Genomic DNA, 21,031 nt, shown 5'->3' on the forward strand with positions numbered 1-21,031 from the left:
TCCAATCCTTAGGACTTGGTTATCACGGGAGTCGTCTCTGAAACTGTTTCCTATTAAATTCACTAAAAAAAAGGTTACCAGCTCCACACTGTAATGGAAAATTGTGACCGCCGGGCTTGTCTCATGGAAAGTGAGTTGTTTTTACAGGGTTTCCTCTAGCTGTATAACATTATGGGGTTTTGTTGTCCCCGCCGAACGAGTTCGAGCAGGGGACTATGAAACGGGCTCCGTACGTGTGTGTGTCCGTGCGTCCGTCCGTCCATCCGTCCGTCCGTGCGTCCGTGTGTGCGTCCGTGTGTGATCAAAATGTTCAATTTGCTCTGTCATTTATGAGCCAATTTTGATTCTGTTTGCTTTATATGATAGCACTACATCAGTCAGACCGCAACGTCCTGAAAAGCCTTCGCATTTATCGTACGCGTATGCATGGACCTCGCGGACATGAATACGTAATGAGCTGGGAGACCACATTTTTAGAGTGTCTGTAAATCTAAACGACATTATCAATCTTCATGATTTATACATCGATAAAAAGCTGAAGAGTTGTACTTTGATAAAATTCAACCACTTAAAAGGTTATGACTTATATCATATACTGAACAAGGAAATTATAAAACACAAAATTTGCATATTTTTCATTTTTCTTAAGGGGTACACTAGACCAACGAAATTAAGGTGGACCAAAATGGAAGAGGTATAAAATGAAAGAGGAAATATCATTCTATGAAAACATAATGACTTTATGTGGACTGATCCTATGAACGGGTCAGGTTGGCGAATAAATCATTGCGTTGTACAGTTAATTTTTGACGAGATTTCAGTTTGCCGCGAATACGCGTTTCTGATTGGTTAATTCCCTCTGAGTGGAGAGTTGAACGAACCTCGCGGTATGACAGTAAACGTGTACTCTACATAACAGTAATACACTGTGTGTAGATGACAGTGTAGGACCCTATGGTGTGTGTGTGTGCGCGCGCACAATGTATACGCGCTCAGGTTCAGGAAACTGCAGCTAAGATCTCCACGTAAACAAGAACAACACTTCACTCTGATCGACAGCTCAACTTTGGCTTGAACTTTGTTTGCACAACTAGATAGAGTAGCGTGCATTAATAGATAGCATACAAATCAATAATAAAAGATATATCACTAAGTTTGCGCACATGAGTTCTTTGGGGCTCTCTATTTGGTATTAGAGTAATTATTCCTTATTAATCCACTGTATACATCGCTGAGTAATTTATCTAATGATACCCTGGGAGCGCATGATCATTCATATATCTCAAATTGCCACACTATGATTTTTACTCGACGAGACTTTCAATTTTTATTGTTTTCTAAGCGAGGGACCAATTCAATTCTTATTGTGCTATTACAACAAGTATATCTAAAACGTTGACTAGCATTCATGTGGTGATTCAACCTATGAACGGGTCGGGTTGGCAATAAATAGAAAGCCTTGTTCTAATTTGTCTCAGGGTCGTTTGGAAAATATCGATATATTGCAGAGATATGAATAATGGTATCATAAGCTCATTTTATATAATGTAAGCATTAAAAGGTGTAATTTATTTCAAATATTCACAAACCATGTCAATTAGTCGCGGATAGTAGATCTTCATGTCGTCAATAAGTGAATCTCGTAGACCATGCACTTTGTCTCTGAATTATCTCGCAAAATCTCGGGTGCTGAGAAGGACATGCGCAAAAACCTGCGCGTACGATAAATTTTTGATTTGAGCTCATTAACAGCAGCGTTGCGGTCTGACTGTACATGGGAGCTTTAAAACTTGTACACAGAATTTCAGTTGTGACCTTTGACCTTGACCTTTGACCTATATTGTACATTTTGCTACAAAATGCTACTCCTTCGCCATTTCTAACCCGATTTTGATTCCGTTTGCTTTATGTGATGGCACTAGGTGAGGGCTTCAAAACTTCCACACAGAATTTTGACCTTTGACTTCTTTGACCTTTGACCTTGATTTTTGACCTATATTGTACATTTTGCTACAAAATGCTACTCCTTCGCCATTTCTAACCGATTTCGATTCCGTTTGCTTTATATGATGGCACTAGTTGAGGGCTTCAAAACTTCTACACAGAATTTTGACCTTTGACTTCTTTGACCTTTGACCTTGATTTTTGACCTATATTGTGCATTTTGCTACAAAATGCTACTCCTTCGCCATTTCTAACCCGATTTCGATTCCGTTTGCTTTATGTGATAGCACTAGGTGAGGGCTTCAAAACTTCTACACAGAATTTTGACCTTTGTCTTCTTTGACCTTTGACCTTGATTTTTGACCTATATTGTACATTGGCTACAAAATGCTACTCCTTCACAATTTCTAACCCAATTTTGATTCCATTTGCTTTATGTGATGGCACTAGGTGAGGGCTTCAAAACTTCTACACAGAATTTTGACCTTTGACTTCTTTGACCTTTGACCTTGATTTTTTACCTATATTGCACATTTTGATACAAAATGCTACTTCCGGCGGGGACATATATTACACATCGCGTAATTTCTACTTTTTCTTGTTGTTTTTGTATTTAAAGGACAAGTCCACCTTCATATACATATGGATTGAGTGAAGGCAACAATACAGTGTATTAAACAAAAACATCAATGAAAGTTTGGGGGAAATCGGGACAATCCGTTCAAAAGTTATTAATTTTTCAAGTATCTCTGCAGTCACTGCTGGATGAGAAGACTACCACAGTGTATGATATCGCATGCATACAACAGTATAAGGAAAATAAAAAGAGAATTTCACAAAACTTTACGTTTTAAATAAAGTGCAAATTTCTTCCACTTGTAACTGACATATGTTAAGGGTAATATTATTCCCCCTGCTTTCTGAAAGAGAGAAGTCAAGTGTTCTTTTGTTATGCGAGAAAAGTGAAAATGTGTTGAATTTTCTTTATTCTTTCTTTACATTGTTGTACACATGTGACATCACAAGCTATAGTAGTCTTCTCATCCAGCCATGACTGAGCAGAAAATTCAAAAATTCATAACTTTTGAACAAATTGTCCGATTCCTGTTGTGACCTCATCTGTCAATCATTGCTAAAGTACTGATATGTATTAACAAATTGGAATGCACCTTCCCCTCTACTCGGCATAACTTGTATGTTTCTGTGATATTAATGTGACTAACAAAAGAAATGGCAAGGGCCATTTCAAAAACAATTTTCATCAAACTTTGAATTCCTCTCTCATATTCTATAAGAGGTTTCTCATTTACTGACCTCTCATAAGAAAGCTGAAAACTGAAGTCTCATCTCAACCAAAACTATACCATCCTTTTAAGCAGGCCATGATTAAGTAAAAAAAAAAAACAACAACAACAAACAAACAAAAACAAAAACAATGCATTTGAAAAAGGATAATGTATGTCGGATTAAATGACATAATGAGTTGCTATAACTACAAAAGTGTACCTGCACTTCAAACAGCATCACATCATGACTGCTACAATCAAAACTCGCATTTCAAAACAAAGGAAATTTATGCAAAGTGTGTAGCATATCTTCCGTTTATTTGGCATTCAACACAATGTACTTCAAAAGGTTTACATTTGCTTTGGGCATAGTGAAAGGTTATTATACACATCTTTCTTCTTTTTTTTCCACACAAAATCTCATCAAATATTATTGGGAGATGATATAGAGCATGCAAAATGTACACATATGATTTTTATTTCAATAAACACAATCTGAATATGATGTACAAATGGTTAGAGTATCCCAATGTAAATGTCGCTCTATGGTTCCTGACTTATTGCACTCGCTATCACGGTCAAAACTTTGTCCTCCAATCTGACACTTAGAACTCCAAACTTTCTACTCTTTTCTTCTTCTCTTTTCTCCCTTCTCTTCTTAATCTGACCTGTTTTTGCTTATCTTTTTTTTTCCTCTTCTTGATCTTCTTTTTGACTTTCCTCTCTATGTTCTCTTGTTTTCCTTCTCCTTCAGAGCTCACCTCCAAGGCAGTACATCGTCTCTTAATTCTTTCTGTACCAAATGTGCACAAAGTTCACACACAAACCTATGGACTAGTAATTGGTGTGGCATGCAGAGGGTTAAATGACAAGTCCACCTTCATATACATGTGGATTGAGTGAATGTAGCAATATCAGAAGAACACATCAGTGAAAGTTTGGGGTAAATCAGTGCAAGTTTTGGGTAAATCAGACAATCCGTTCAAAAGTTACAAATTTTTCAAAGTATCTGCACAGTTTCTGCTGGATGAGAAGACTACTACAGTGTATGACATCGCATGCGTAGAACGATATAAGGAAAATATAAAGATAATTTCACAAAATTTTACTTTTTGAAAAAAGTGCACAATTCCTCAACTTGTCACTAACGTATGTTAAAAGGGTAATATCATTTCCCCTGCCTTCTGAAAGAGGGAGGTCAAGTGTTCTTTTATTATGCGAGAAAAGTGAAAATATGTTGAATTTTCTTCATATTTTCTTTATATTGTTGTACACATGTGACATCACGAGCTGTAGTAGTCTTCTCATCCAGCAGTGACTGAGCAGAAACTTTAAAAATTCATAACTTTTGAACAGATTGTCCGAGTTTCCTCAAACTCTCACTGTGTTCTACTGATATTGCTGCATTCACTCAATCCACTTATGTCTATGAAGGTGGACTTCTCCTTTAATTGTAGTTTTGGTTTCAGACCTCTGCCTCTCTGTCCTAAATGTCCAATCGATTAAGCATGTCGTATATTGGTATAATGTTCACGCAAATGAATGGCCTTGCAGAAAGATTTCCATCATATATCAAACAGCAAGTGGGCATTGGGAACTGGGAAATATGCTAACATAGGTTATAGTCATCTACTGCAGCAATCAATTTGGATAAAGTATTCAATACATAATGTTTTGCTATTACTTCTCAATCGTATGAAGGAAAGTATCTTTCACATCCCTAAGAGTTGTTTAGAGTGAAATTCCTATTGGAGTAAAATTTAGAAAACAATTTTCAAAAAGAAATGAGGAGCATCTGGTCACCTTGAACACATATGAGAAAAACTTGCTATTGTGAATTCTCATTCAAAATATTTTCTACAAAACATAATTTCAGTACCATTTTTCAAGAAGGGACATCTTGTGGCAAGAGGGAAACAAATTGAAATGGAAAAAAAAATACCACAATTTACATACAGACAGAACAACCACAAAAATGATTCATTCTATGATCATTCTTATATTTCTTTTCTTTATCCCTTTTAAAGGCTCTACTTCCTCTGTTCTATTTCTGTCCTTTCTACAACCCGCACAACATTATTAGGAACAAGTTCATTCATTCTTGTACCATTTGTTGTGACAAACATACACCTCATACAACTCCTCCTGGTGCTACCTTCCCTTTGCTGGCAGAGGCTGATCGGCGCCCTCTCTGGCCAATCTGTCTGCCTTCTCATTGCCTTTGACGTTCGAGTGTCCTGGAACATATTTCTGATGGCAGAATGAAAACAAAATAATCGAAGAATTAGATAACAGACAAAGACTAAGGAACAAGCATATGATGTCATTAATTATGTAGTTGAATGAGAAGAATGTACATCAGTCCAAGCATACGATGTTGTCTCCAGTGACAATAAAAGCCAAGCAAATGTCAAATTATGTCAAAAGATGAGTATATATCTCAACAGTTTGTTGCAGGGAGGACCTGAAATTTCTCTTAACCCGTTGAGGACAAGTCCCGCGTATATTCGGGCAAGCGTCCATGGGAAATGCGTGCTGTAGCAAAATCAAACCGTCCTCAACAGGTTAATAAGATTATCATGCAGTAGTAAATAAACAGGAAATCTGGAGGACATTATTTGTGGGGTCTACTGCTTGCTTTAAATACAGTACTTCATTTCTGCATAGTCCAATACATGCTTTGCCTTTGGCTGTACGATAATTGTATCTCTATGAAAAATGCACTGACCGTATCACACTACATACTGGAGTAGTATTCGTCATCTGCTGTGGTTGAAAGTTCATTTAAAATGTGAATACAATACAGCATGGAGCTAATAGATACTGTACCGAAACACAGATGAGAATATCTGTCTTGAGTTGTGCAACCTATCACACATGTCAAAAACTGAATGAAGGGCTATTAATAGAGAGTAGCATTGTCATACTAGCATTCCTTGCTTTTAGATGAAAATCAAGATTTCTCACCCAGTCTACAGTCAGCTCCTTGTTCAGGATGTCGAGTTTGATCAAGTCATCCTTGTTGATAACATCTGTCTTCTGGGACGTTTTCCATCCGTTGGTCTTCCATTTGTGAATCCAGTCAGTCACACCTGAGAAGTTTTGTTGTTATTTAGGTTGTTTGTTGTTTTTTTTTGTTGTCAAGAGATAGATATAATAGGTAATAGATAGATAGATAGATAGATAGATAGATAGATAGATAGATAGATAGATAGATAGATAGATAGATGGATGGATAGATAGATGGATGGATAGATAGATAGATAGATAGATAGATAGAGTAAAGTAGATAAATAGATAAATAAAAAGATATATGAAGAGAGAGAAAGAAAGAGAAAATATTAGGTCTTGCATTTGTTCAGGGATGAGGACACAACTTATATCCCTCTCTGAAGAGGTCACAAATCAATGACCTTCTGATCTCAAGACAGGCATCCAATCCACTAGACCATCGAGCTTTCACCCAACAGCCAGTAATGATTCTAATCCTACTAGCATGCAGCAGGTACTGCATAATTATTCAAATTGATGACATTCTTGCATCAATCTATTTATCTATTTTTTATTGCAACTGATTGACAAAAATTACCCAAGTCTAGATTTGGCCAACATACAACCGAGTACAAAATTTCAACAATATCCATCACAATGCATGTATACAGAGGAAGAGAGAGGGAGAAAGCTGGTGAAGCTGCAAGTATGAGAAAAGTATTAAAAATGCCTTCTATGCAACTTACAATTTATTGTGTATTTACTGTCTGTGTAGAGAGTCACCGGCCTCCCTTTGTGATGCGCCTTTATCTGCTCCAGAGCTTTCAGGGCCGCCTTGAGAGAAGGAATTACAAAACATGGCACATTTATTGATCACAGAGAATGACAAAGGGAATAACAAACATTTGTGGGTTGTTTTTTTTTTTCCTTCACAAATCATGATTGCTGCAAACTGATTTATAACGAAAAATATTCCAATTGCCTAGAAATACTTGACCATGGTGAACATTTGAAAAAAAAAGTGGTCTGTAAAACATTCTAGATTCAGAGGAAACTGCAATTCTCCTCCATATTACCATCTATATCTAGATATTGTAAGCTGTTTATTCTCTGTAAAATTTGACAAGGATTTTTGATAAATCATGGGAGATGACGTGAAAAGACTGTCCACACAGTCAGCTATGTGTTTGCAAGTGTCAGCTCAGTAACATGATAAGTGGCATGCCCATATAACGCAAGGAACAGAGTTGTGTCTGCATATAAAATGTGGCAAAACAGACAAAAACAATAGTAAGCCCTCTACTAGTTTGTGAGTATCCATGTGTAATGGAAAAAAAATCAAAAAAATTTCCCCAAGCTTTTGCAAACTTGAACATTGCTTACCGTGAGCTCTGCCCTCTGATTGGTCTGTTTGCCTTCAAGACGGGCGCTGTAGTTCAGCGGATGTTCGTCGCCCCAGTAGACTCCAATGCCAGCCCTCGCACCAAGGGCCCCGTTGTGCGTGCATGCACCGTCCGTGTAGACAACAAGCTCTGGTAGAAAAGGGAAAGGCAGCTCATCAGTTTTGCTTTATTCACACTCTGTGATATTACAATGACATGGCAACATACAGCCCAAAATGGAATTCCCTTGTGACAGAAAAAAAATACAGTTGTGCTTTTTGCTTTAATACTCACATTAGGCATTTTCACATCAGCCCAATAAAAATCCAAGCTTGAGGTATTTTTCGCGATCACAAATTAGCGCGCTATTTCATTTCCTATTCACATCAGCCCGAAATTTTTTCGAGCTAATTAAGCAGCTAAGCATGCGCAAACAGTGTCGGGTATACCAGTAGAGTGCTAGGCATGATGGGATGCATCGCGCTAATTTCTTGAGGCAATTTCACATTATCAAATAGCGCGCTAGTTCGCAAATTATCCCGCTATTTCGAAAATTTCCCAAGTTGGACTCGTGAAATTTTCTCAATCAGAGCGATAAAATTAGCGCACTAATTTGTATTCACATTATCAAATAGCGTACTATTTCGTGATCGGGTTAATTTCCCAAGTCAGAAAATAGCGCGCTATTTCGAAACATCGGGCTGATGTGAAAACGCCTAATGATCCAACACAGATCAAGGAGGCAATATCTTGAATGGCTGTGAAGAGTTCTGCTATCATCACTTTGTTCTGCTAGTTTGGTGCTGAAGGTGGGTTTCTATGACTTGACAGAAGCCATCTTTACATTTTCTTTAAATAATTACAGTACTTTTCCAGTACAATTTTGTCGGACTTAAAAATTCATTTTCTTTAGTATAGTCACAATACTCTGCCATACACCTGTACACATGCAGATTCATAACCACTGGACAGAAAATTGTATTTTTTCACTCTTGTGGAACAAGAAACTAACTTCAAGTGCTAGTTCATGCAGTAATGTTTCCCCTTGTAAAATAAAATGAAACAGTGATTACAATATGTCTGAAATATTGCAGTGTGAGTGAGAGGCTAAACTTCATCTTATCACAGTGCTCTATTTTATAGTCATCCTTCCTTTTTTTTTCAAATTAAATGCAGTATGTTTTCCTTAGGTCACTTGGCACTTGATGAAACATAGATGACCTCTCTTACATAGATAATTAAATTATCAACTGCAATTTGAGTGCAAACACACTTTCATACCAATCTAAACACTAACTCATAATCTTAGAGATAAACATTTATAACTTAGGTTTCATAAGACTTTATCACCATTCCTGATCAAAGAAAGGGAACAAATCTTGCATCATGGGCAAACTCTCTTCTTGTTTTTGACAGCTGGCTTCTTTTTCAACACACTAAAATGTTGACAATGAATGAAGTAGATCTACTGTCTGGTTTGATTTTGAACTGGTTTAGAAAATGCACAATATGGACATTGCATATCTAGGTGACACAACATTTGCTCCTCCAACAATTGCTCCGGTCTTATCTTATTTTCTCAAAGGACTTAGGGTTTGGGTAAGGGTTGTGATAGGGTTTTAGATTTAGTTTGATGTGAGGATTAGGGTTAGGGTTATGTTTGAAGGTAGAATTTGTTTGGCTTAGCGTGCAAATATTCAATGGGAGTAATTGTCGCAGGGGCAAATATCATGGAACCATATATTTAACACCACCACCACCACTACTATTAGTATTACTGCTACTTCTACTGCTACTACTACTATTACTACTATACTCCTACTATTACTACTACTGATGATGATCATGAGGAAAACAACAATGGTGATCTAATAACTGATATAGAGTGCCTGTCATGATGAGTTTCATTACTTACCTGATGCATGTTCACTAGCTGGGGGCCGTTGCATTGTCTGTCTCTTTGCACGAACAACTGGCTCTGCATCGGTAGAGTGTGATCGTTTGAATGTCTTGATCGGATGAGGGTAGCCATTGGACAAGGTTTCAGTCAGTAGCTTAGCTTGGCTGGATGTAGACGCCCCACTGCCTTTATCATCTGTCCCATTTACAAAGCCCCATGCTTCATCCTCGGTTCCAAACTTCTTGTACCTTGCGCCAGCAAATCCATGGACTTGGTTCTTGCATTCATCCCTGTGAAGTAAGGAGATAGAATGACAATTACTAAACAAGAGACCAAGGGGTCTAGCACTCACCTGGGTATCACAAGTTTACTTTCCATGCATTCTTGAAGACCACTGGTACCTGAGAAGAACACAGAAAACTCGTGGGGGGGGGGGTGGGCTTTGGGGGCCTCTATGGAGGCATGCTGCCCATAAATTCGTATCCAATTCTATCACATTGGCAAAAAAAAAAAGATAAAAATAATAACTTGGCCCCAACTCTGTCCCAGCCCCAAAGGGACTATTGAACCCCTAGATCTGTCATTACCACGCTCACTATAAATGCATTTACTCAAAGCGTACCGGTACATGGTTTTGTAGATTTTCACAACTGATTTTTATTAAAGGGTGTGTACAGTTCTGGTCGAGGTGAGGATTTAGCTTTTAACGTTTTGCGAGATATTCAGAAACCACTCTATGAGATGTCAAAGAGCATGCAGTTCTAAGGGGTATCAAAAGTTTATTCAATGAAAATCAGATTTGAAATGGCTGAGATATCCAAAAACAAGGTAAAACAAAGAGATTCTAATAAAGTTGTGGCATGTCGCCTTTTATCATTAGCACTTTTTTGGATATCTCAGCCATTTGAAAATCAATTTTCATCAAATAAACGTTGAATCCTTCTTAAAATAACATGCTCTTTCATATTTCATAAGAGGCTTTTCATTATCTCACTTAGGAATGTTCAAAACATGAATCCCCACCTCAACCAGTACTGTACAGTCCCTTTAAGTGATAAATGCTTGTCAGGTTCAGTGATTGAGTGAAAATTTGACCATGTTTTCAAGAAGAAGATAAAAATGTAAAAATTGAACTTCAGTTTGATCCCCAGGACCCCACAAAGGGGGGGGGGGGGGGGGGGGGGGGGGTGCACCTCTGGATCCATAATGAACAAACTTGAAACTACAATTACCAATAATGTAATACTAACTCATAATATGTAAATTAGCAGTAACACTACAGAAATTTAACTAACAATAACATGGCGTGATTAGCCCTGGCGGCCGTTAGTATCAGTGACAGTGTCTCGATCAGCGTTAACTTGGTAATATTAGCTCTGATTATGGATGCTGGCAATAACTCACTTTTCAAGTATTTAGCTCTCAGGTTAACTATACACAGCCCAGTCGCCGCTGTACATACGTAGCGCGACAGGGCTGTACCAACGAAGCTCCAAACACGAAGAGGGTCCAACGATCGCATGCGATCGGATTGAATTTTGATACTTTAGATCATTTTTTTGTCACTTCAAACTCATCCGACGAACAAAATGATGAGACTTCATATCTATGCCATGAATATTGAAATTTAGATTTAATAACTTACCTAAAATGATGGTTATATGCAGCATGTGTGAACGGTTCACGAACGGTACATCGTCTTTCACGCCAGGCCATTTCCACACATGATCTGAATGCCCTTTCAAAAGGTCCACTGTCGACCGTGCTGCTACACCAACACCCAAGCGCAGCGCATCACACGCACGCAAAAGATTTCTGCAGAGATCAAGGCGCCATTTTGAATTCTGCAACGATGAACCCCGACGGTGTTAGGGAATCCGCCAGAAAGTATCATTTTTTGGTTCCACGGACTTATCACGAGGGCTCTCAATGAATGGACTTACGAACCTTCTCTAATACAAGCATGCACTTAAGGTGAGTAACGTTTGGTAACGTGTACACTGTTTATAAAGAACGTATAAATTTTCATAAGTTTTGTACCGGTAGTTGTGTTGTGGTTCCCCACTTCGAAGGTGCCCGCTCGCTGGTCAGACGCCGCGCTGTATTCGCGTAGCGTATTAACAGCGTCTGGTCGGGCTACTCTCACTCATGTCAGGTGAGCTAATTACGGCCGTTGATGTAAGGCACTAGCCCGTAATGGTTATTGAAAATATAGCCCATTATTCTTATGCCATTTTTATCTAAATGGACACATAAACACATGATATTCATTAAAAAAACAAAAACAAGAAGAGTAGAACTAACAACTGTTAGATGTCTAAACTCATACACCGTACACACTGCCTACGACATTACCGACATCCATTTCAATATATGGGACTACGATCCATTGTAATGAACGTAAATAACTAAAATTCTGAACTCTTCATCTTGGAGAATAATACTCACCATGTCAAATACACTCCAGTCCTCCTGCCTCTTCGAACTGCGTAGAAGGACCGCCCCATTACTTGAAAGCAGTATATACTGCCTGTCAATATTTTCTTGAGCATCAGAATTTAGGGCACATTCATTTCTCTCAAACAAATCCATCCAAATCGTTTCAAATCGGCAATTTCAAATTAGGCTCTTAGCAGTATTTCATTGTATTATATTTTGATGTATGGGAGATTTTTCAATCATTGTGGCATGCCAACGGATAAGAATTATTTTTTAGAATATTAATAAAATCACTTTTAGTGAAATGTCTAACATTTTGTTACATAAGTTTATGATAAAGTAGCATTTTTATTCTTTTTGGTAGGAACGATTGCAAAATATCCAGTGCTGCCAAAGTCTGCCACCGTCCTCAGACAGCTCCCCTATTGCTATGCTGTGTGGCAGCGCATAGGCGCTAGTGCTGTACCTATCGCCCTCTTTTCATACGGCCGTCGATGTAAGGCACTAGCCCGTAATGGTTATTGAAAATATAGCCCATTATTCTTATGCCTGAGCTTCAGCCATGTGTAAAACTTCTTTGAAATTGATATTTTAAGAATCAAAAGTACAGATAATGTGAAAAAGTGTGTAATATTTAGTCGGATTGATCAGATAGAAGCGGATTATTTTTCCGTAACGAAGCATCAGATATACATGATACCTTCGCGGCGGCAGGGAAGGCAACTCATGCCAATCTGACACTGGACTGTTATCACTCGAGTTGGATCTGCATAGATCTGTTTTTGTCACGTTTTATTACTAATTCCATGTACCAATGGCTAGCAAATGATATGTTCTGATACAAATGGGAAAACAGTAACTGCCAGTCAGTGTTGGGTTATATTACAGAAATTCGCACTCTTAAAAACTACGCAAGATGTCGCGCACATCGTCGCGTTATCATGTCTGCACTGCACTGCACTGGACAGGCGATACCGGCAACATTTTAACACAAAACAGAGTGACAATGTGTCAACTTTTTGGTGCCTTGTTTACTTTCGCGAAAGTATGGGAGAGCACTTAGCAATTGCCTTCACGTAAACATCCAGTGTTTAGCGAGTCATTATATTGCCCTGTGTTTTGCATGTTTGCACTTGCAGCCAGCCAGACAGAGAAGACCATGCACAGATGCATGGCCCATGCACGACATCGACACTAACGTTAGACATCTAACCAATGTTACTATCATTGACATGATTGACAGTGAATGAATTTAGAAAATCTTTGATGGTTCACACTGCAATCAATGCAAGTGCCGGCAAAATCATGAAATCAGCCCCACCGAAGTGCGTGTGCGCCGTGGTTAAATTGGCCATTATAATTTGAGAAACATTAGGAAGTCCTTCCGAGAATAAAAAGTTGAAGACCAAAGAAAAAAGGGGAGAACGAAAGGGAGGACGAAAGATGCTATGGCCTATGCTGTGGAAATCGGCCCTGCTGCTGTATAAATCTCGCGTAAATGCCGTTTGGTGGGGCTGCATTCACGAGTATTGTTTTATACTGTGGAAGAAAGCCCCACCGCCGTGCTTGCTTATGCACGCACTGCACCGATGAACACCACACGGTCACGACGGTGGGGCTGAATTCACGAGTATAAACAGGCGAGCCACCATATTAGTAGAGATTCTATTTGAATAGTACGGACATGAAGTGGTGGGGCCTATTTCGCGAGTATGTCCAAATGCCCAACCAATGTTCTAAAAAACAAATGTCGGCTTATCTAATCACACCATACTATTACTGTAGATTCTATGTGTAGACTCTACATCATTATTCTGACAACAAAAAGTAAGAAATTAACACCAGTACCAACTTTAATTTTTTTCTTAATTTCTAATCTATTTATGCTGCTATCCCAATCTATGTGTGTATGTTTCTGTCCTGTTGCATTACTGTATAAATTAGATAAGTGCATCTCTTGTGGCATGTTTTTTTTTTCCCCTACACAGAGGTCAAGATGGCAGTGTTCAGTGCCAGTGCAAAGGTGATCAAGCCCCAGGGGGAAACCCCTGACAACTTTGAACTGTCCGTCTCGCAGGTAGGTATCTGAATTCTGATGCTGTCTGTACATCTACTGTAAAAGTGGATATTTTCGCGCGACTAATTTTTCATGCTAGGCCAGGTCAGAAGAGTTTCGCGTGTTATTAATTCCGCGGAATCAAGACATCACGCACAGAAACGCATGGCAAGCAAAAATATTCGCGTGTTTTTATTTTCGCGCTAGTTTCTGGTTGCGCGAAATGCGCGAAAATTTCAACACCGCGAAAATTTCCACTTTTACAGTAGTCTATACTCAACTGAAAATTTGATTTTTAGTCAAGCTGTGCAATTAACTGCAGTAACCCTATAGCCCAAGTTATGACAGTCGGGAATGTATTCTGACAGACCAATCATAGATACTGTTTCATTTGTTTACTGTAGTAGAACTCTTGAATTTATAAGTTCAATGTAAATGAGCAAGAAATAATATGTATTGCAGTTGCATAAATTCTTGACTTATATTTTGTGTTTGTTCTTTTCTGTATCTCTCTCAACCAAGGCTTTGATTGAGCTGGAATCCAACTCAGAACTGAAGGGTCAACTGAGGGAGCTTTTCATCACAGGAGCCAAGGTTAGTGAATGATACTCCTGTGCACAGGGCCCTGTTTCATAAAGCCGTTCGTAAAGTTAGGCATGACTTCACAAACGACGAGAATATGAAGTGCCAATATGTGTGCCTTTTTTTTCCCTTTGTGTTTTAAAAAAGTGCAACTGCATGTCAATACATTGTATTTCATGTACCAGATATCTTGTACATTGGGGCAAAAATACACTTTCAACTAAAAATGTGTGTTAACATATAAGAATAGTCATTATCAGCAGCAAATTTCAACTTTATTGAAATTAACAGTGATTGGGAACCCACTTGGCTTGCCATATTCAAGTCGTTCATTAAGTCGTGCGTAACCTTACGAAAAGCTTTATAAAATGGGGCCCTGAAAGTAATTCATCAAGTGTTTTATCAGTGATTTTCACTGATAAATTTGCTCTCAGCCGATCAGATGCAAGGATTTCAGTAGCTTCAAACAGTTGTCAGTGACTAACAAGTTTGATGAAATGTTGCCAAGACGTGTTTAGATTGACCAGAGGAGTTAGTAGAAACGGAGGCATTTCAGTTTTATGAAGAAAACTCTGTACACCAAATCTGGAAAGAATGTATAAATGGGAACAACTAAACTAAAGAAAAGATAACTGATGATCGGAATGCCTTCTGCAAATTAAAGTAGAAAAACTGAACTTACCAAAAGTTGAGATTGAGATAATTGTAAATCAGTGTTTCAGTTTTTGCTTGTGTTTTTGTGTTGTAAGAACATACTATTGTATTGTGAACGTCAATATTTTTGCACAATTAATTTTTCGCACTGAGTGGCTCAAAAACATTCGCATTTGCGGAATTGTCAACCCATTCACAATGTGCAGAGAAGATTGTGAAGATATTTTAGCAGGTTTTAGAATCCGCGCTAGCTAGCCAGAAGTAGCACAAAATACATGAAAATTAATGTACAGCGAAAATTCTGAGTTTACAGTAACCCATGGGTATCATTGTGTGGTAACCATACTCTGGAACTGTAATATTTTTGCAATTAATTTTTGACGTTGCTACATTTTCCAATCAATCGGTAGGAGCTCGATGTAGGTGCAAGCAGGAAAGCCGTCATCGTGCTCGTTCCTGTTCCCCAGCTGAAAGCCTTCCAGAAGATTCAGGTCAGACTAGTACGTGAGCTGGAGAAGAAGTTCAGCGGCAAGCATGTGCTCTTCATTGCTCAGGTAAGCCATTTTTTTTTCTCTTCTTTTCTTTTTATATGTTAAACAACAACAACAACGCAGGTAAGCGAGTGACTGCCAAGTACATTTAGAAGAACATTGCTCTGCGATACAGTACTTTCATCCCACTAAAGGACAATACTTGACCAGTTTAAAGTTAGTCTGAAAAGAAAGAGGAAACTTTGGTAAGCAGAAGTGTGAAAATTTGATCAAAATTGGACAAAAATTAGGAAAGGTATGAATTTGTTAAGTTTTGCTACTTTTCACAAAACAGTTCTTATACAGTCAATAATGAATGTGCACAAAGTGAGTTGATGGTTCCATTGCTTCTAAAATTGCTTTATAGTTTGTACAAAAAATTTTGAAATTTCCCCTATTTTTGTTCAAATGCAATTGTGATTCTGTCTAAAATCCCAATATATCTGACTGATCATTGTTTCAAAATTATTCAGCCTGGAAGAAAATTTTGTTGTACACTTTTATAGCAGAAAGATATTTTGTGTTTGTGTGTGTGTGTGTGTACACAATCAATGGACAACTCTTAGTTGCTAATATCATCAGCTAACTCATTAGATTGTTCAAATCAACTGTTTGAGAACTTTTGTTGACTTGCTTGAAATCTTTTGACCCCCCACAGAGGAGAATACTCCCCAAGCCGACCAGGAAGTCCCGCAACAAGAGCAAGCAGAAGAGGCCCAGGAGCAGGACCCTGACCATGGTCCACGACAACATCCTGGAAGACCTGGTCTTCCCCTCCGAGATCGTTGGCAAGCGCATCCACGTCAAGCTGGACGGCAGCAGGAACATCAAGGTACACCTGGACGTCAGCCAGAAGACACAGATCGAGCACAAGGTGGGTCTGGAAAGCCTAGACTAGTTCAGCATGCTCAGTTAGAGTCTCATAATGCGTTTTGGTTTGTTGGTTGTTTGTCTTTTCTTTTTCTTATTTGTTCGCCTTTTCTTTGTCTTTGCATATTTTGTCATGTTTTGTTATGGTGAGAAACCCAGAGCACCACACCTCTATTCAGTTTTTTAACTTATATCTGCCGGTCATGTAAATGCAGTCTAAAGGCTGTTGCTGCCGGAGGCTATTTTATGTACGTTCACTAAACAGTGCCATTTCAAATTCAAGGTGATGTCACCGACACTTGGGAAAAGAAAACTGGAAAACTATGTATCAATTGAAAGAGAAAGTAATGGCCTTTCATTTAACATGTAAATCAGCGTCATGTTGTGAATAATGTAACGTCATATGATTTTAGTATTTTCATATGATTTATATATTTGTGAATAATTACATCGCTTATTCAAAAGAAACCACTGATGAAAAATATCCATAGCCTTTATACAGAAAAACAACTGTCAATTTTGAAATCTTCATAATGTAAGCTTTTCGATGGTATGTAACTCGTAGGGTATAATGCTTACTGATATGTGCTCTATAGACCCATAGACACTGTGGTTGGGACTATAGTAAGTAGGCCTATACGTACACGTACAGCAGTGTTCAATCTGACATAGATGTAGACCTATTCCGTCAACAGCCTGCTGTAAACCTCCAAAGCAAATACAAATCCAAATGAAAATATCAGTAACAGGAAGTAATGCAAAGGACTGGGGGATATCAGGTCAGAGTTCACACACTATAATAAGCTATATAGATGACAACATCGTCCAAGCCATTTCTGCTACGGATTATCCCGAAGATCGGCTTTCACAGCGTTTGCGCGAACTATGGGATATCTCGTAGATCGGCGGATATGGGTTAATGAGACTTTAGTACAGTACACCTCATTTTCTGTAGATATGAAATGTCATTCATTTCAGTTTTCATTTAGGTATGGATAGATTTTCTCAAAATCCTTCAAAGGAACATTTTCCTACTCTTTATCAAAGACCAAGACAATTTCTCTTTTATAGAACTATGTTTTTCCACTCATTTGTTGGGCATGATTTTTAGTCCTATGATTTCATTTATTAGATATTTGACCAATTGTTCTTTTGCTTGGATGTTAATAACGTACTGTATACGCCATATATTTCGCGAGTGGTTAAATTCGCGATCGTGAAGTCCTATACTGAACTGAGAAGTGTACACGCGTACGTCACATTCACATCGGGATCAGAGTCAATATTTTCACATGTCTTTAATTTCGCGAAAAGCACCCGACTCGCGAAATTCGCGAAAATAAAAACCATGCGAAATATTCCGCCTATACAGTATCAAAGGAAACAGATCTTATGACCTCCATCTTAATCCAATCTCAGAGTGCCTAATAAATCACAAGTGAGTATTTCTCAAAGGGATGGTATAGTGTTGAGATTAGGATTCAGGTTTTAACTTTTTGCAAGATAATTAGAAACCACTTATATGAAATTTAAAAGAGCATACAATTCAAAGAGGAATTACAAGTTTATCTAATGAAAATCCGATTTGAAATGGCTGAAAAGTGGTTCTAATAAAAGGTGGGTCATACCTTTTATTAGGATTACTTCGTTCTTTGATATCTCGGCTATTTCAAAACCAATTTTCATCAAATAAACTTTTAATCCCTCTTAGAATTGCATGCGCTTTAATTTTTCGTATGAATGGTTTCTGATTATCTCGCAAAAACTAAAAACCTGAATCATCATCTCAACCAAAAAACTATGCCATCCCTTTATGTTTTCTGTTGAGATTGACCTTTTTTTTTTTCAGTCTTATATATCTTTTGTAATTTCACTTTTGTTAATTTGTTGTCTTTTTGTTGCCTTTATGTCTGTTCAGACGGAAACATTCGCTGCTGTCTACAAGAAGCTGACGGGCAAAGAAGTGGCGTTCGAGTTCCCCGAGTACAGTCTGTGAGGAGGGGGGATAATGTAGTGTACAGAAAAATGGCACGACCACGACATGTGTAATAAAGCAGGCTGGAAATCTGCCTACCAAAAAAAAGTAATACAGTTGACTCTCACGTTGTTCTGATTACAAAGGTGTATACCGATGTACGTGTGATTGAGAAGATGAAGAGAGCTAACAATGTTGTATGCTGTAAAAGTCAAAAAAATTTTTGTGGTGTAGAAACTTTTATGCATTTTGTGCAAGAAAAACCAGTGCCAAACTAAAAGCACACAAATATATTTGCTTTTTGTGTGTAAAGCTATTTTACGTTTTGATTCTGCATAATTGAAAACAAGCTAAATTCATCTCACCCGACTGAGCACAAAAAATTGTGTGCCAATTTTCACTTTTACAGCACATTGTGTTTTGCAACGCGTAAATGAATATGCCCAGGAGTCGACTGATGTGCATAACTCCGAACACCAAAAAATAAAGGTGAAATACAGTCAACCTTGCTTAAGTCGACCTTGCATAAGTCAAAGGCCTTTTCAAGTCCTCTTCTCCTTATATTCGTATTGTATTGATTGTAATCCCCCATAAGTTGAATAAGTTAAAACTATTTCTTCAGTCCAAATAGATTTGACTTGGACAAGGTTGAATGTATTGCCTGACATAACACAATGTGATGTTCATCATCAGGAATGTGGGAAACTGCCAGCTTTTCTCTCAAATAGGGACACTATCTAATTTAAATTCCATTGCTCTGTATCTCAAATCACAAATTCAACTTGCAAAGTTATCGTGCTAGTCCTGATTTGCAGAGATACCGGGTGTGCCAAACACATTGTGTATACTTGGCTGTGTTGATAAAAATGTTGAGATCAAACAAGTCGGAAAATCAAATGCAAGTCTCTACATACTCAAATCTGATTGGTTGATACGTGATTTACGGTTGATTTTCTGACTTATGTGTGATTGCATCCTTTTTATGCAACGAGGCCTCGGTACAATCATTAGCACAATGTACATGCACTTGAGGGTGGGAGGCAGAGCAGAGTGAGCTGTGGGAGATTTGCATCATGTGTGCGTGATGGATTTAAAAAAAAAAAAACAACAATGAGGGAACCTTGGATTCTCACTGGCTGATGACGTGATTGAATTGATTCAATGTGATAATGTGTGTCTTGATGCCATTTTTAAGGAGTGTGTACATTTTTGTTTGTTTTGTTTTTGTTTTGTTTTTTTGATAAAATGTGCATATTTGAACACATTTTATCAGTTCATTCTTTTTTTATTGTCCATTGCAATTACTGAGACACTGGGTTGCCCCATTATATCAAGGTCACCATTTTCACCTCATTACAATGAATGCCTTGTAGATCTACAGTGGAAACTCGGTATAACAAAATCCTTAGGACCAAGACAATTTGTTCTTTATATCAGATATTTTGTTACATTAGTAGTCAAACCATACAACACAAAGGAAATAGATTCATTGGGACCAGAGAAATTAGTTTTTTAGCAGGTACTAGTATTTTGTTACATCAGATCTCTATATGTATCGAGTTTCTGCTGTACTAAGAAAGAGACTGCTACAATACAGTAGAATGTAACAGAAATCGGGACTGCAGAACTCGCCCTACCTCATAAGCAAGCTAGTTACTACATGATTTCCCTGTAGCTGGACTTGAAGTGCCAAAGTTGTGCACTATGATTTTACCGTATGTCCCCCCAAGAAAATTACAACGGACCCTCAGCAATGATAACAGTGAAAATACTGAATCAATCCAAGTACAATCTCAACCATAACTTATTACCCACATCTTGCAGAAAACCCCATCCGATTTGTTTCAGTGGTCAAAGAGAAATGAGGATCTTTGTAGAGCCTGTCAGGAATCCCTTCCCTCCAAGTTCAGTCCATAAGTTCACACATTAATGTGCAGTTCCAAGAGCATCCTACTGCTAAACTTGGAAGAAACAGACCCATGACATGCTTTACAATGATTCATATTTCTCTGCGACCACTTATCCAAATTGAATGTGGTTTGCTGCATAATACAATGTATAGGTAAGATGTTATATTTTTAGACCCTGAAATAGCATTCAGACATTTTAATCATATTGAAAGTTATGAATGCGGAAATCTGATGGCAATTTTGGGGGACATACTGTATGTTGCCTTTGTTTGTGTGTTGAGTGTTCTTTGCCCTGATGTGTGCACATATTTCTGTATATTTGATTTTACTTCCCCACTTGTCGAGGAACCATTGCTCATATGCCAAGTAGATGGTGTAAAGGTTGCACAAGACTAAACAGCATTAGATAAATTTGCGGTAAGCAGTGTAAGGTAGCTATTGTAATGCATGTGTATATTAAGTACACAAATCCCTTTCAGAGGGAAAAATTAACCATGTCGTATGCGGCGATG

The 21,031-nt window shown here is 38.1% G+C and overlaps 2 protein-coding genes across 3 annotated transcripts in view; one reads left to right on the forward strand and one right to left on the reverse strand.

The window, feature by feature from the left end:
* LOC140234334 (small ribosomal subunit protein eS7-like) overlaps nucleotides 1-18,721 on the forward strand; it is a 463,926-nt gene extending 445,205 nt beyond the window's left edge. The window contains exons 1-6 of one of the 2 annotated variants that reach the window (XM_072314392.1): nucleotides 12,378-12,438; nucleotides 13,931-14,019; nucleotides 14,521-14,592; nucleotides 15,645-15,788; nucleotides 16,423-16,638; nucleotides 18,553-18,721. In XM_072314392.1, the coding sequence (XP_072170493.1) occupies nucleotides 13,939-14,019; nucleotides 14,521-14,592; nucleotides 15,645-15,788; nucleotides 16,423-16,638; nucleotides 18,553-18,630 (591 nt within the window). In that variant the 5' untranslated portion in view covers nucleotides 12,378-12,438; nucleotides 13,931-13,938 and the 3' untranslated portion in view covers nucleotides 18,631-18,721. Of the gene's footprint in view, nucleotides 1-12,377; nucleotides 12,439-13,930; nucleotides 14,020-14,520; nucleotides 14,593-15,644; nucleotides 15,789-16,422; nucleotides 16,639-18,552 lie in introns of those variants that run through there. The other variant, XM_072314393.1, reaches the window with a different exon arrangement.
* On the reverse strand, nucleotides 3,880-12,099 carry LOC140233606 (ribonuclease H1-like). The gene is made up of 6 exons (XM_072313705.1): nucleotides 11,952-12,099; nucleotides 9,519-9,793; nucleotides 7,605-7,753; nucleotides 6,968-7,055; nucleotides 6,198-6,322; nucleotides 3,880-5,480 (listed from the first exon to the last, which is right to left on the reverse strand). The coding sequence occupies exons 1-6, from the start codon at nucleotides 12,053-12,055 to the stop codon at nucleotides 5,382-5,384; spliced, it is 840 nt and encodes a 279-aa protein (XP_072169806.1). The 5' UTR covers nucleotides 12,056-12,099; the 3' UTR covers nucleotides 3,880-5,381.
* Nucleotides 18,722-21,031: the final 2,310 nt, after the last annotated feature.

The sequence above is a fragment of the Diadema setosum genome, chromosome 10 (genome assembly GCF_964275005.1).
Source record: "Diadema setosum chromosome 10, eeDiaSeto1, whole genome shotgun sequence".
Taxonomy (NCBI): Eukaryota; Metazoa; Echinodermata; class Echinoidea; order Diadematoida; family Diadematidae; genus Diadema; species Diadema setosum.